The sequence below is a fragment of the Salvelinus fontinalis genome, chromosome 40, assembly GCF_029448725.1.
Source record: "Salvelinus fontinalis isolate EN_2023a chromosome 40, ASM2944872v1, whole genome shotgun sequence".
Classification (NCBI taxonomy): domain Eukaryota; kingdom Metazoa; phylum Chordata; class Actinopteri; order Salmoniformes; family Salmonidae; genus Salvelinus; species Salvelinus fontinalis.
Genome location: NC_074704.1, coordinates 28,364,299 through 28,380,840, shown reverse-complemented (window position 1 = coordinate 28,380,840; position 16,542 = coordinate 28,364,299). Strand labels below are relative to the sequence as shown.

General features: G+C 42.8%; 1 protein-coding gene across 4 annotated transcripts in view; it reads right to left on the bottom strand.

The window, feature by feature from the left end:
• LOC129839846 (son of sevenless homolog 1-like) overlaps positions 1-16,542 on the bottom strand; it is an 83,588-nt gene that overhangs the window by 16,888 nt on the left and 50,158 nt on the right. For all 4 annotated transcript variants that reach the window (XM_055907517.1, XM_055907518.1, XM_055907519.1 and 1 more), the window contains exons 11-14: positions 6,988-7,069; positions 4,484-4,606; positions 522-625; positions 135-357 (exon numbers count right to left, since the gene is read on the bottom strand). In XM_055907517.1, the coding sequence (XP_055763492.1) occupies positions 135-357; positions 522-625; positions 4,484-4,606; positions 6,988-7,069 (532 nt within the window). The remainder of the gene's footprint in view (positions 1-134; positions 358-521; positions 626-4,483; positions 4,607-6,987; positions 7,070-16,542) is intronic.

The following is a 16,542-nucleotide window of genomic DNA, read 5'->3' as shown; positions in this document are numbered from 1 at the left end:
CCACTTACACAGCTGATCCAAGTAATCATCAAGCCAGTGATAAATTGAGGTGCTTTAGTACTGGACTGGAACAAAAAGGACTGGAGTTTAAAAAAAACACTGCCGTGGAGAGCAATACGGTACTGTAGGCCTACCTGTAGAAGTCGGACTCGAGCAGTGTGAGCTGCCGGGCGATCTCAATGGGGTGGAGGGTCATGAGGTCAAACTGGTCTGTCTGGCCCGACTTGCTGAGGTGCCACTCGATGAGCGGTGGCGAGCTCTCGAAGGTGATGTTGTGGCTGGGCCCATTGGCCTGTGCTTGCTTCTTCCTCTGGATGATCTTGGTAATGGACTCCACCCACTTCTTCATGGCCTTGCCTGGGAGGGGTCACAGAGAGGGAGGTTGTCACTCAGAGAAGAGAAGTGGAGGAGAGATACGAGAGAGGAAAATAAGAAAAAAAGAGAGGAGAAAATACAAGACAAAAAGAGAGGATATGCAACGAAAGAAGAGAAAGTCCTTGCCCCGATTCATCCACACATACCTCGCACCAATGCAATGAACTCCTCCAGACACTTGAGTAACTGACAGTCCCGCTCAAAGTCATAGAAGTGGTGCTCCACCCAGTGGCGACATACATTCAGTACCCTGCAGGAAGAGCGAGTAGGTCAAAACCAGTTAAGATACCAGTTACAGACCAGCAAGAGAGCGCTAACTACAAATCCTGACCTAAAACCTAAATAAATCTGCCCCTGACTTAGGAAGTTAAACTAACTCCTAAGAGACTGGAAGAGAGATTAGTTGACTGATAAGAGACCAGAGAGCCACAGCTAGAAATGAAAATGGGATGCACATCAAAAAGATACAGTTGAAGTCAGGAGTATACATACATTTAGGTTGGAGTCATTAAAACTTGTTTTTCAACCACTCCACAAATTTCTTGTTAACAAACTACAGTTTTGGCAAGTCGGTTTAGACATCTACTTTGTGCATGACAAGTAATTTTTCCAACAATTGTTTACAGACAGATTATGTCACTTATAATTCACTGTATCACAATTCCAGTGGGTCAGAAGTTTACATACACTAAGTTGACTGTGCCTTTAAACAGCTTGGAAAATTGCAGAAAAGGATGTCATGGCTTCAAAGCTTCTGATAGGCTGATTGACATCATTCGAGTCAATTGGAGGTGTACCTGTGGATGTATTTCTAGGCCTACCTTCAAACTCAGTGCCTCTTTGCTTGACATCATGGGAAAAATCAAAAGAAATCGGCCAAGACCTCAGAAAAACAAATGTAGACCTCCACAAGTCTGGTTCATCCTTGGGAGCAATTTCCAAACGCCTGAAGGTACCATGTTCATCTGGACAAACAATAGTACGCAAGTATAAATACCATGGGACCACGCAGCCATCATACCTCTCAGGAAGGAGATGCGTTCTGTCTCCTAGAGATGAACGTACTTTGGTGTGAAAAGTGCAAATCAATCCCAGAACAACAGCAAAGGACCTTGTGAAGATGCTGGAGGAAACGGGTACAAAAGTATCTATATCCACAGTAAAACGAGTCCTATATCGACATAACCTAAATGGCCGCTCAGCAAGGAAGAAGCCACTGCTCCAAAACCGCCATAAAAAAGCCAGACACCGTTTGCAACCGCACACGGGGACAAAGATCATACATTTTGGAGAAATGTCCTCTGGTCTGATGAAACAAAAATAGAACTGTTTGGCCATAATGACCATCGTTATGTTTGGAGGAAAAGGGGAGAGGCTTAGAAGCCTTTAGAACACCATCCCAACCGTGAAGCACGGGGGTGGCAGCATCATGTTGTGGGGGTGCTTTCCTGCAGGAGGGAATGGTGCACTTCACAAAATAGATGGCATCATGAGGAAAGAAAATTATGTCGATATATTAAAGCAACATCTCAAGACATCAGTCAGGAAGTTAAAGCTTGATTGCAAATAGGTCTTCCAAATGGACAATGACCCCAAGCATACTTCCAAAGTTGTCGCAAAATGGCTTAAGGACAACAAAGTCCAGGTATTGGAGTGGCCATCACAAGCCCTGACCTCAATCCTATAGAAAACTTGTGGCCAGAACTGAAAAGGTGTGTGCGAGCATGGAGGCCTACAAACCTGACTCAGTTACACCAGCATTGTCAGGAGGAATGGGCCGAAATTCACCCAACTTATTGTGGGAAGCTTGTGGAAGGCTACCCGAAACGTTTGACCCAAGTTAAACAATTTAAAGGCAATGCTACCAAATACCAATTGAGTGTACGTAAACTTCTGACCCACTGGGAATGTGATGAAATAAATAAAGGCTGAAATAAATCATTCTCTCTACTATTATTCTGACATTTCACATTCTTAAGATTAAGTGGTGATCCTAACTGACCTAAGACAGGGAATTTTTACTAGGATTAAATGTCAGGAATTGTGAAAAACTGAGTTTAAATGTGTTTGGCTAAGGTGTATGTAAACTTCCGACTTCAACTGTAGGTGGGAAGGGTTGAGGGTAGCTGAAGGCTGGGACCAAAAAAACATAAAGATAGCTAATTTAAAATATACTGTCTGTGAAATCTATGTAGTATGTATGACCTGAAGTTTAAGCTTAAGTATTGTTGTCCATTAGTTTACTCCAATTATGGGAGGGGTGTAAGGGTTAGGGGGAATAATAAAGTAGGAAAATATATATAAAAAATATATATTTACAAAAAAATATATACAATGCATTCTGAAAGTATTCAGACCCTTGACTTTCCCACCCCCAAAAAATTCACAGCAAAAACAGGTTTCTAGAAATGTTTGCAAATTTATAAAAAATGTAAAACTGAAATTTCACATTTACATAAGTATTCAGACCCTTCACTCGGTATTTTGTTGAAGCACCTTTGGCAATGATTACAGCCTCAAGTCTTCCTGGTTATGACACTACAAGCTTGGCATACCTGTATTTGCACACCTATAGTTTCTCCCATTCTTCTCTGCAGATCTTCTCAAGCTCTGTCAGGTTGGATGGGGAGCGTTGCTGCACAGCTATTTTCAGGTCTCTCCAGAGATGTTCGATTGGGTTCAAGTCCGGGCTCTGGCTAGGCCACTCCAGGACATTGAGTCACTCTTGCGTTGTCTTGGCTGTGTGCTTAGGGTTGTTGTCCTGTTGGAAGATTAACTTTCACCCCAGTTTGAGGTCCTGAGTGCTCTGGAGCAGGTTTTCATCAAGGATCTCTCTGTTCTTTGCTCCATTCAGCTTTCCCTCGATCCTGGCTAGTCTCCCAGTCACTGCCGCTGAAAAATACCATGCTTCACCATAGGGATGGTGCCAGGTTTCCTCCAGACATGAAGCTTGGCATGCAGGTTAAAGAGTTCAATCTTGGTTTTATCAGATCAGAGAATCTTGTTTCTCATGGTCTGAGAGTCATTTAGGTGCCTTTTGGCAAACTCCAAGAGGGCTGTCATGCGCCTTTTACTGAGTGGTGGCTTCAGTCTGGCCAGTCTACCATAAGGGCCTGATTGGTGGAGTGCTGCAGAGATGGCGGTGCTTCTGGAAGGTTCCCATCTCCACAGATGAACTCTGGAGCTCTGTCAGAGTGACCATCGGGTTCTTAGTCACCCACCTGACCAAGGCCCTTCTCCCCTGATTGCTCAGTTTGGCCGGGCGGCCAACTCTAGGAAGAGTGTTGGTGGTTCCAAACTTCTTCCATTCAAGAAAGGAGGCCACTGTGTTGTAGGGCATCTTCAACGCTGCAAAAAATTTAATTGGTACCCTTCCCCAGGAAGAGTCCGAGACACAATCCTGTCTCGGAGCTCTACAGACAATTCCTTCGACCTCATGGCTTTGTTTTTGCTCTGACATGCACTGTCAACAGTGGGACCTTACATAGACAAGTGTGTGCCTTTCCAAATCATGTTCAATCAATTGAATGTACCACAGGTGGACTTATATCAAGTTGTAGAAACATCTCAAGGATGAGCAATGGAAACAGGATGCACCTGAGCTCAATTTAGAGAGTCTCATAGCAAAGGGTCTGAATACTTATGTAAATAAGGTATGTCTGTTTTTATTTGTAATAAATTAGCAAAAAATTCTAAACCTGCTTTGTCATTACGTGGTATCATGTGTAAATTGATCAGGATTTTTACATTAAAAAAAAATCTATTTTAGAATAGGGCTGTAACAAAAAGTGGAAAAGGGGAAGGGATCTGAATACTTCCCGAACGCACAGCATATGGAGCATTAAAAAAAATATATATAAAACACATAAAGAGTTTTGTTTCAGCCCAGCATTGAAAAAGTTTGAAACCTTTCTCTGCTAATCAGGACAGACTACCTTCCAAGTGTATCACAAGAAAACCAGGATGTACTGTTGACCCCTAGGTCAAGTTCATTAGGCACCAAAATGAAAGAATAACTTCTTTAATTGTTGAATGTTTTCTGGTATAGTCCCTAATGAACACAACCTCTGGAATTAGGTGTGGTAAATGGGGAGGGGTGCAGAGGTACCTGAGTTGGACTGGCTGGACAAACTCCTTGCGAAATCGTTTGAGTTCGGCGCTGAGAGGTTGGTCTCCGTTCTCTATGGCCATCTGGTCCGCCTCTGTGGGCTTCGGCTCGGGAATTTCAAACCTGGAAGGTTCCAGAAAACAAAATCACAACTGAGAAGACACAGCAGTGTGGAATCTGGTATACACCTTTAACAAGACAGTCAAGGTTCCAGACTGGAATATGTTCCGGGATTCTTTCGATGGCATTGAGGAGTACACCACATCAGTCACTGGCTTTAGCAAAAAGTGCATCGAGGACGTCGTCCCCACAGTGACTGTACGTACATACCCCAACCAGAAGCCATGGATTACAGGCAACATCCGCACTGAGCTAAAGGGTAGAGTAGCCGCTTTCAAGGAGCAGGAGACTAATCTGGACTCTTACAAGAAATCCCACTATGCCCTCCGACGAACCATCAAACAGGCAAAGCATCAATACAGGACTAAGATCGAATCGTACTACACCGGCTCTGACACTTGTTGGATGTGGCAGGGCTTGAAAACTATTATGGACTACAAAGGGAAGCACAGCCGAGAGCTGCCCAGTGACACAAGCCTACCAGAGGAGCTAAATTACTTCTATGCTCGCATAGAGGCAAGTAACACTGAAACATGCATGAGAGCGTCAGCTGTTCCGGGATGACTGTGTGATCACGCTCTCCGCAGCTGATGTGAGTAAGACCTTTAAATAAGTCAACATTCACAAGGCGGATTACCAGGACGTGTACTCTGAGCATGCACTGACAAACTAGCAAGTGTCTACACTGACATTTTCAACCTCTCTGTCTGAGTCTATAATACCAACATGTTTCAAGCAGACCACCATAGTCCCTGTGCCCAAGAACACTAAGGTAACCTGCCTAAATGACTACCGACCTGTAGCACTCACATCTGTAGCCATGAAATGCATTGCAAGGCTGGTCATGGCTCACAACACCATTATCTTAGAAACCCTAGACCCACTCCAATTTGCATACCGCACCAACAGACCCACAGATGATGCAATCTCTATTGGACTCCACACTGCCCTTTCACACTTGGACAAAAGGAACACCTATTAGAGAATGCTATTCATTGAATACAGCTCAGCATTCAACACCATAGTGCCCTCAAAGTTCATCACTAAGCTATGGACCCTGGGACTAAACACCTCCCTCTGAAACTGGATAATGGAATTCCTGAGGGACATCTCGCAGGTGGTAAGGGTAGGTAACAACACATCCGCCACGTTGATCCTCAACAAGGGGGCCCCTCAGGGGTGCATTCTCAGTCCCCTCCTGTACTCCCTGTTCACTAATGACTGCACGGCCAAGCACAACTCCAACACCATAATTAAGTTTGTTGATGACAAAACAGTGGTAGGCCTGATCACTGACAACGATGAGACAGGCTATAGGGAAGAGTTCAGAGACCTGACTGTGTGGTGCCAGGACAACAACCTCTCCTTCAATGGGATCAAGACAAAGGAGATGATCGTGGACTACAGGAAAATGAGGACCGAGCACGCCCACACTCTCATTGACTGGGCTGTAGTGGAGCAGGTTGAGAGCTTCAAGTTCCTTGGCGTCCACATCAGCAAAAAACTAACATGGTCCAAGCACACCAAGACAGTCGTGAAGAGGGCACGACAAAACCTATTCCCCCTCAGGAGACTGAAAAGATTTGCCATGGGTCCTCAGATACTCAAAAGGTTCTACAGCTGCACCATCGAGAGCATCCTCACGGGTTGCATCACAGCCTGTTATGGCAACTGCTCGGCCTCTGACCGCAAGGCACTACAGAGGGTAGTGCATACGGCCCAGTACATCATTGGGCCCAAGCTTCCTGCCATCCAGGACCTCTATACCAGGCGGTGTCAGAGGAAGGCCCTAAAAATCAAAGACTCTAGCCACCCTAGTCATAGACTGTTCTTTCTGCTACCGCACGGAAAGCAGTTCCGGAGCACGGAAAGCAGTTCCGGAGCGCCAAGTCTAGGTCCAAGAGGCTTCTAAACAGCTTCTACCACCAAGCCATAAGACTCCTGACCAGCTAATCAAATGGCTACCCAGACTATTTGCATTGTGTGTCCCCCCCTCTGTTATACTGCTGCTACTCTCTGGTTATTATCTATGCATAGTCACTTTAACTCTACCTACATATACATGTTACCTTGACTAACCAGTGCCCCCCCGCACATTCACCTCAAACTGAGTAAAGGTGTGTTTTTTATTGAGAATGACAATGGTTCCTCAATGTATATTTAAAAAAAAAAATCCATCTCTCCCCCTTTCAATAACCACTCAGCATGAAAGGGAAAAATGTAATGCTGTCTGATCCAGTGCAAACGTCATAAAATACCTGAATACTTCTTATCCCTACAGATGTGTCCCAAGCTCACTGGCTCAGGAAACTCTGAGGGCCCAGACTATTACAATGTTGCAAGTTTGCTAGCACGAAAGCGTCGGTGCATCCAGTTGACCTCACCTCTCCATAAGAAGACCCAGCAGCTCCTGAGGTTTACAGAAGGACCTGTAGGTTGTTAGAAATGTTCGGACGAAATTTGGATCTGCGAGAAGGAAAAACAAGGGGATTGTCAGCCATTTTGTTAATCAATCATTCTCAGCGGTGTGCAAGTAGCTATTGTTCTTTCATGACTTTGCGGTGATGACTTGTATGAAATTCGCTACCGTTTGCTAGCTAGACATCTTATAACTATTAAGTTAACAGTCTAAGATATGCTAACCAATGTCATGTTTATTAGGCACCAAACAGAACAGACAAATAAAATGTCAAACATTCCCTAGTGAACATGACCCAGGTCTGTGTGTATATTAGGAGTGCTGATACTGTGGTTATGCGGGAGAACAGGACCGTTAGCTAGTGGTTCACATGTTGGATCTGTCCAAGCCCTTTCACCGGGGTCTGGCTGGGGTTGGCGGGCAGTGGTGGGGGGGAGACAATAGCTGCCTCAGTGTGGATTTACAAACAATCGGCCTGGAACTATTTCAGCCAGGAAACAGACGCTGCTCTGACGCACGCAGCTGCCACTCCACCACACACGCTTGAAAATAGATCACTCGCCTGCCCTCCCCACCACCGACATACACACTGCAGTGTTTCTACTAGGCATTGACCACAAATACAAGTATAGGACAAGTCAACAACATTATTTGGGTATGACATAACAGAATATTAACTTAAAGGTTCGATTTTCACTGGGTAGTTACTTTAAAGTTATCTTCCTGCAATTCTACGCATTTTGCAATGGGGCAGAGAGATATTGCCAGTTTTATTGCCAATTTCCTGCAATTCTAGACATTTCGCCTTGGCTTATGTTGTGCTCTTATGCCATCTGAGTGATTCAAACTTTATAACAAAATGTATTTCAGACAGTTATTCTGGTGGTTGTTAGTTCTCAAAGATGATCTTATTAAAAAAATATACAGCTCCATTATATTTTCTACATACTTTATATCTGGCTTTAAACGTTTAAAGTTCACACTGAAAACGTTTTAACACCCCAAACCTTAGTTATCACACACACACACACATACGAAAAAGTATGTGAACCTTTTGGAATTACCTGGATTTCAGCATCTTCCTCTTAGTCACAACAATAGACAAACACAGTGTGCTTAAACTAATAACACAAATTATTGTATTTTTATTGTCTATATTGAATACATAATTTAAACATTCACAGTGTAGGTTGGAAAAAGTATGCGAACCCCAAGGCTAATGACTTCTCCAAAAGCTAATTGGAGTCAGGAGTCAGCTAACCTGGAGTCCAATCAACGAGACGAGAGTGGAGTGGAGTTCTTGGTTAGAGCTGCCTTTCCCTATAAAAAAACACTCACAACATTGGAGTTTGCTATTCACAAGAAGCATTGCCTGATGTGAACCATGCCTCGAACAAAGAGATCTCAGAAGACCTAAGATTAAGAATTGTTGACTTGCATACATCTGGAAAGGGTTACAAAAGTAACGCTAAAAGCCTTGATGTTCATCAGTCCAAGTCAAATTGTCTATAAATGGAGAAAGTTCAGCACTGTTGCTACTCTCCCTAGGAGTGGCTGTCCTGCAAAGATGACTGCAAGAGCACAGTGCAGAATGCTCAATGAGGTTGAGAAAAATCCTGGAGTGTCAGCTAGACTTACAGAAATCTCTGGAACATGCTAACATCTCTGATGACGAGTCTAGAATACGTAAAACACTAAACAAGAACGGTGTTCATGGGAGGACACCACGGAAGAAGCCACTGCTATCCAAAAAAAACATTGCTGCACGTCTGAAATTCGCAAAAGAGTACCTGCATGTTCCGCAGTGCTACTGGCAAAATATTCTATGGAAAGATGAAACTAAAGTTGAGTTGTTTGGAAGAAACACACAACACTATGTGTGGAGAAAAAAAAGGCACAGCACACCAACATCAAAACCACATCCCAACTGTAAAGTACGGTGGAGGGAGCATCATGGTTTGGGGCTGCTTTACTGCCTCAGGACCTGGACAGCTTGCTATCACCGACGGAAAAATGAATTCCCAAGTTGATCAAGACATTTTGCAGGAGAATGTAAGGCTATCCGCCAATTGAAGCGCAACAGAAGTTGGGTGATGCAACAGGACAACGACCTAGAAAACAGAAGTAACTCAACAACAGAATGGCTGCAACAGAAGAAAAGAGCGGTTCACACCAGACATCCTAAGAATATTGCTGAACTGAAACAGTTTTGTAAAGATGAATGGTTAAAAATTCCTCCTGACCATTGTGCAGGTCTGATCCACAACTACAGAAAACGTTTGGTTGAGGTTATTGCTGCCAAAGGAGGGTCAACCAGTTATTAAATCCAAGGGTTCACATACGTTTTACACCCTACACTGTGAATGCTTACACAGTGTGTTTAATAAAGACATGAAAACATATAATTGTTTGTGTGTTATTAGTTTAAGCAGACTGTGTTTGTCTGTTGTTGTGACCTAGATGAAGATCAGATCACATTTTATGACCAATTTATGCAGAAATCCAGGTAATTCCAAAAAGGTTTTCATACTTTTTCTTGCCACTATACACACACACAGGACCAGTCGAATGTTGACACCTACTCATTCAAGGGTTTTTATTTTTTACATTGTAGAACAATAGTGAAGACATCATAAGTATGAAATAACACATATGGAATCATGTAGTAACCAAAAAAAGTGTTAAAATCTAAATATATTGGCCTCCCGAGTGGCACAGTGGTCTAAGGCACTGCATCGCAGTGCTAGCTGTGCCACTAGAGTTCCTGGTTTGAGTCCAGGCTCTGTCGCAGCTGGCCGCGACCGGGAGACCCATGGGGCAGCGCACAATTGGCTCAGCGTCGTCCTGGTTTGGGGAGGGTTTGGCTGGCAGGGATGTTCTTGTCCCATCGCGCACTCCTGTGGCGGGCCGGGCGCAGTGCTCGCTGACAAGGTCGCCAGGTGTACGGTGTTTCCGGCTTAAGCGGGCATTGTGTCAAGAAGTAGTGCGGCTTGGCTGGGTTGTGTTTCGGGGAACGCACGGCTCTCAACCTTCGCCTCTCCCGAGTCCATAAGGGAGTTGCAGCGATGGAACAAGACTAACTACCAATTGGATACCACGAAATTGGGGAGAAAAAAGGATATAAAAAACACACATATACAGTGGGGAGAACAAGTATTTGATACACTGCCGATTTGTGGAGAACAGGGGGGCTTCTTAAAGAAAAACTAACAGGTCTGTGAGAGCCGGAATTCTTACTGGTTGGTAGGTGATCAAATACTTATGTCATGCAATAATATGCAAATTAATTACTTAAAAATCATACAATGTGATTTTCTGGATTTTTGTTTTAGACTCCGTCTCTCACAGTTGAAGTGTACCTATGATAAAAATTGCAGGCCTCTACATGCTTTGTAAGTAGGAAAACCTGCAAAATTGGCAGTGTTTCAAATACTTGTTCTCCCCACTGTATACAAAAAAATATAGATTTTAGACTCTTCAAAGCAGCCACCCTTTGCCTTGACAGCTTTGCACACTCTTGGCATTCTCTCAACCAGCTCACGAGGTAGTCACCTGGAATTAAATTCAATTAACAGGTGTGCCTTGTTAAAGTTAATTTGTGGAATTTCTTTCCATCTTAATGCGTTTCAGCCAATCAGTTGTTTTGTGACAAAGTAGGGGTGGTATACAGAAGATAACCCTATTTGGTAAAAGACCAAGTCCATATTATGGCAAGAACAGCTCAAATAAGCAAAGAGAAATGACAGTCCATTACTTTAAGACATGAAGGCCAGTCAGTTTCTTCCAAGTGCAGTCGCAAAAACAATCAAGCGCTATGCTGAAACTGGCTCTCATGAGGACCGCCACAGGAAAGGAAGACCCAGAGTTACCTCTGCTGCAGAGGATAAGTTCATTAGAGTTACCAGCCTCAGATTGCAGCCCAAATAAATGCTTCAGAGTTCAAGTAACAGACACATAAACTGTTCAGAGGAGACTGTGTAAATCAGGCCTTCATGGTCAAATTGCTGCAAAGAAGCCACTACTAAAGGACACCAATAAGAAGAGACTTGCTTGGGCCAAGAAACACAAGCAATGGATATTAGACAGGTGGAAGTCTGTCCTTTGGTCTGATGGGTCCACATTGGAGATGTCTGGTTCCAACCACGTGTCTTTGTGAGACGCAGAGTAGGTGAACGGATGATCTCTGCATGTGTGGTTCCAACCGTGAAGCATGGAGGAGGAGGTGTGATGGTGCTTTGCTGGTGGCACTGTTTGTGATTTATTTAGAATTTAAGGCACACTTAACCAGCATGGCTACCACAGCATTTTGCAGCGATACGCCATCCCATCTGGTTTGCGCTTCGTGGGACTATCATTTGTTTTTCACCAGGACAATGACCCAACACACCTCCAGGCTGTGTAAGAACTATTTAACCAAGAAGGAGTGATGGAGTGCTGGCCTCCACAATCACCCGACCTCAACCCAATTGAGATTGTTTGGGATGAGTTGGACCGCAGAGTGATGGAAAAGCAGCCAACAAGCGCTCAGCGTATGTGGGAACTCCTTCAAGACTGTTGGAAAAGCATTCCTCATAAAACTGGTTGAGAGAATGCCAAGAGTGCAAAGCTGTCATCAAAGCAAAGGGTGACTACTTTGAAGAATCTCAAATATATTTTCATTTGTTTAACACTTTTTTGGTTACTATATGATTCCATATGTGTTATTCAATAGTTTTGATGTCTTCACTACTATTCTACAATGTAGAAAATAGTACAAATAAAGAAAATCCCTTGAATGAGTAGGTGTGTCCAAACTTTTGAGTTGTGTTGAGTCAGTATAAATGTGTGTGCATGTTATGTGTGTGTGAGCAAATGGTTTCTCACACACACGATAAGTATTCAGACCCCTTGACTTTTTCCACATTTTGTTACGTTACAGCCTTATTCTAAAATGGATTACATAAAAATAGTTCCTCATCAATCTACACACAATACCTCATAATGACAAAGCAAAAGCTAGGTTTTTAGAAATGTTAACAAATGTATTACAAATAAAAAACCGAAATACCTTTTTACATAAGTATTCAGACCCTTTGCTATGAGACTCTAAATTGAGCTCAGGTGCATCCTGTTTCCATTGATCATCTTTGAGATGTTTCTACAACTTTAAGTCCACCTGTGGTAAATTCAATTGATTGGACATGATTTGGAAAGGCACACACCTGTCTATATAAGGTCTCACAGTTGACAGTGCATGTCAGAGCAATACCAAGCCATGAGGTCGAAGGAATTGTCTGTAGAGCTCCGAGACAGGATTCTGTCGAGAAACAGATCTAGGGAAGGGTACCAAAACATTTCTGCAGCATTGACGGTCCAAAAGAACACACTGGCTGTCATCATTCTTAAATGGTAGAAGTTTGGAACCACCAACACTCTTCCTAGAGTTGGCCGCCCAGCATGAACCCTCATGGTCACTCTGACAGAGCTCCAGAGTTCCTCTGTGGAGATGGGAGAACATTCCAGAAGGACAGCCATTTCTGCAGCACTCCACCAATCAGGCCTTTATGGTAGAGTGGCCAGGCGGAAGCCACTCCTCAGTAAAACGGCACATGAGAGCCCACTTGGATTTTTGCCAAAAGGCACCTAAAGGACTCTGACCATGAGAAACAAGATTCTCTGGTCTGATAAAACCAAGAATGAACTCTTTGGCCTAAATGCCAAGTGTCACATCTGGACGAAGCCCGGCACTATCCCTACGGTGAAGCATGGTGGAGGCAGTATCATGCTGCGGGGATGGTTTTCAGTGGCAGAGACTGGGAAACTTGTCAGGATGAAGGGAAATATGAACAGAGCAAAGTACAGAGAGATCCTTGATGAAAACCGGCTCCAGAGCGCTCAGGACCACAGACTGGTGCAAAGGTTCACCTTCCAACAGGACAACAACGCTAAGCACAAAGCCAAGACAACACATGAGTGGCTTCGGGACAAGTGTCTGAATGTTCTTGAATGGCCCAGCCATAGCCCGGACTTCAACCCGATCGAACATCTCTGAAGAGACCTGAAAAATGCTGTGTAGCGACGCTCCCCATCCAACCTGGCAGAGCTTGAGAGGATCTGCAGAGAAGAACTGGGAGAAACTCCCCAAATACAGGTGTGTCAAGCTTGTAGAGTCCTACACAAGAAGACTGACTTGCCAAGTTAAATAAAGGTTAAATAAAATTAAAATAAATTACTCGAGGCTGTATCACTGCCAAAGGTGCTTTAACAAAGTACTGAGTAAAGGGTCTGAATACTTACATAAATGTGATCAGTTTATTTTTAATAGATTTAATCCATTTTAGAATGAGGCTGTAACGTAACAAAATGTGGAAAAAGTCAAAGGGTATGAATACTTTCCGAATGCACTATATTAAATATCATTTGAAAGGTAATTTCATGTCCTTTCAGAACCACTTGTCAAACAAAGTTGAAAATATATCAGGGTTTCCTCTTTAATGGCTTACAGGTCATTCTGATATGCAGTGGTGTAAAGTACTTAAGTAAAAATATCTGGGATATCTGTACTTTATTTTACTATTCATATTTTTGCCAACTTCTACTTCACTACATTCCTAAAGAAAATAATGTGCTTTTTACATTTTTTTTTTTTTTTTTTTTTAACATACATTTTCCCTGACACCCTAAAGTACTACATTTTGACAGGAAAATGGTATCAAGAGAACATCCCTGGTCATCCCTACTGCCTCTGAGTGTTGGAGTGTGCCCCTGACTATCCATCAATAAAAAACAGAAAAATAAGTATTGTGCCGTCTGGTTTGCTTAATATACGGAACTTGAAATGGTTTATACTTTTACTTTTGATACTTAAGTACATTTTAGCAGTTCCATCTACTTTTGATACTGAAGTATATTTAAAACCCAAATACTTTTAGACTTTTACTCAAGTAGTATTTTACTGGGTGACTTTCACTTTTACTTGAGTCATTTTCTGTGGTATCAAGTATAACAATTGAGTACTTTTTCCAACACTGCTGCGATGTACCATAGAGGTCAATGGTCAAAGTTCTGTTGACCTGAACATTCCTGAAAATGTGTCTGAATCTCTAAGCTTTCCAATGATACAAGATTAAAGAGTACAAGTGAGCAATACTGATATTGTTTGCCATAGGGTAAAACCCCTATGGGAAAAATTGATGGGACGGAGGGATGAAAGATTACACGCAGAAAGCTACCATTGCTACACTGCTATCACACATTTTCCAACTCTAGGGACATAGACCTTCAAAAAAAATCACTATATGGATTCTTGATGACAATTTATGGCAAAAACAGAAGCGTAGATCCATGCAAATTGTAATGCAGATAGTCGGGACAGAGAGACAAGAGAGAAAGCGTGCGTTGTCCCTCCCCTGCTGTCTCCTGGGTGGGAGCAGGGTGTGTGTCCAGGCATGAGGTGCATCGCACAGGAAGTACCTTTTTCCCACAGGAAGCACCTTTTTCAAATGACCCTGGCCACACAGACACACTTTTTCCTCAAAAGGCTCATTTCCCTTGGCTTATTTGGAAATCAGTGGCACACAGACGGTTGAAAACTAAAAAGGAAAATAGTGGCCTAAATTTACACCCTACCCTTTATTCGGGGGAGGAAGTTTACACAGGGGTGTGAGCTGGACAGTCCGCCCATACGAGGAATGTTCTCTTCTGGCCTTGTATTGTGCTGCATTAACCTTGGGCCAGTGTTTTTTAACCTCCAGTCCTTCACTACTCCCCAACAGCACACAGGTTTGGTGTAGCCCAGGACAAGCACACCTGAATCACCTCGTCAACTAATTATCAAGCACCCGGGTGAGTTGAATCAGGTGTGCGTCAACAGAAATGTGTACAGTCTGGGGGTACTCACTTACCACAGTTGAGAAACCCCGCTCTAGACTTCCAGAAACAAACGAGATGAAAACACAAACTTGTGTAAGAGTTCAGAAAGGCTTCCGTGCGAAACAAAGGAAAACGTGTGTCTTTAAGAGGATTTTATACAACACCTGTATGTTTGCATGACATTGCATAACAACGCAGAGAAACAGAACAAATCTCAAAAGCGATTGGCCTTAAATGTTTTGCTCCCCGGATTACCAGAGGCCACATCCACTTGGGACTTTGAGCGATTGGATTTGGTGATTTATTTCCCCAAAATGACATCATGACTTTTAATTAATGAAGAGCTTATTAGTCCAATCGCATCCTTGTATCTGGTTAGGTACAACGGCACCCGTCAGTGGAGAAGAATACAGATCCCACGGTCTAACAACTGCTGTGTGTGCTGGGTCATTCAGCCTTTCTTAAGAGCGATTGCTCACGAAACGTCAAAGAAAGACCATGATTTTTGAAATGTTCACAAAATATAGTCCATAAAATAGTCCTTTGGTTGAAGGATTGTTGACATGTGTCTAAAAGCATAATTGTGTTAATATTTAATACAAGTTGCCATTTTTCTGATATTTTGGCCTTGTCCAGGCCTCCTTTATGACTCTATAGTGTTTCATCTGTAGGTGCTACTAAACAAACATTGGTGTCTTATGAAGTTTTATCACTTGCTCTGTAATACGAGTAGTATTTTGGTTTCAATCACTTTTTTTTCATACATTTTTGAATATATAAAAATATAAATATGAATATAGAAATGTTTGATTTGCTTAAAAACATATATTGTTGAACATAATATAGCCTATTCTACGGGCATATCAAAGTTCCAGAGGGGAACTAAATAAATTCCTATTTTTTACTATTAAAATACTACTCGTATTACAGAGCAAGTGGTAAAGCTTCATATGACATCCATTTTTGCTTTGTAGCACCTACAGATGAAGCATTATGGAGTCTTAAAGGAGGCCTGGGCCAAAATGTCATAAATATGCCAACTTCTAGATACAAGATATATGTCAACAATTCTTCCTCCAAAAGGACTATATTATGGATTACATTTCATGAACATTCCAAAAAGAATGTAATTTTTTTGTTTGGGCTTTAGTGAGGAATCACTAAAGGAGTTCAGGTGCCACTGAAGTCTGCAAAGTGATTACCTCAACAACACTAATGGCTAGCTCACCAACACTCCACAAAGGGCTGTGTTTAAAGGGGAAGTTCAGTATTTTATAACATGATGCTAGACGGTTCATGACCCTGAAAGTAGTCTATGGGCCCGGAGAAACTGTAACCCATGGTTTTCTGTAAACAGCTACACACAAGGTGAGGATACTGAACTTCCCCTTTAAAACACTAAAAACAGGCAGGAAAGATCTGCTACTACCGGTCACTTACAAAATGGCGAAGTGACGATAAATAGGCTTCGTCCTCTTGTTTTTTGTTCTTTATCAGCTCTCGTTGTGTTATCTGGGGCTAAACTGACACTGAAACGAAGCAGGTTATCACATCCCGCGTTCTGACGTCAAGTGTGGCCAAATATTTACAAGCCGTGTGAAAACAGCTATAAATGGATGTGGGGATGACGAAAGTGGGGGGAAGAAATAGGCCTTCCACTATCTTGTCT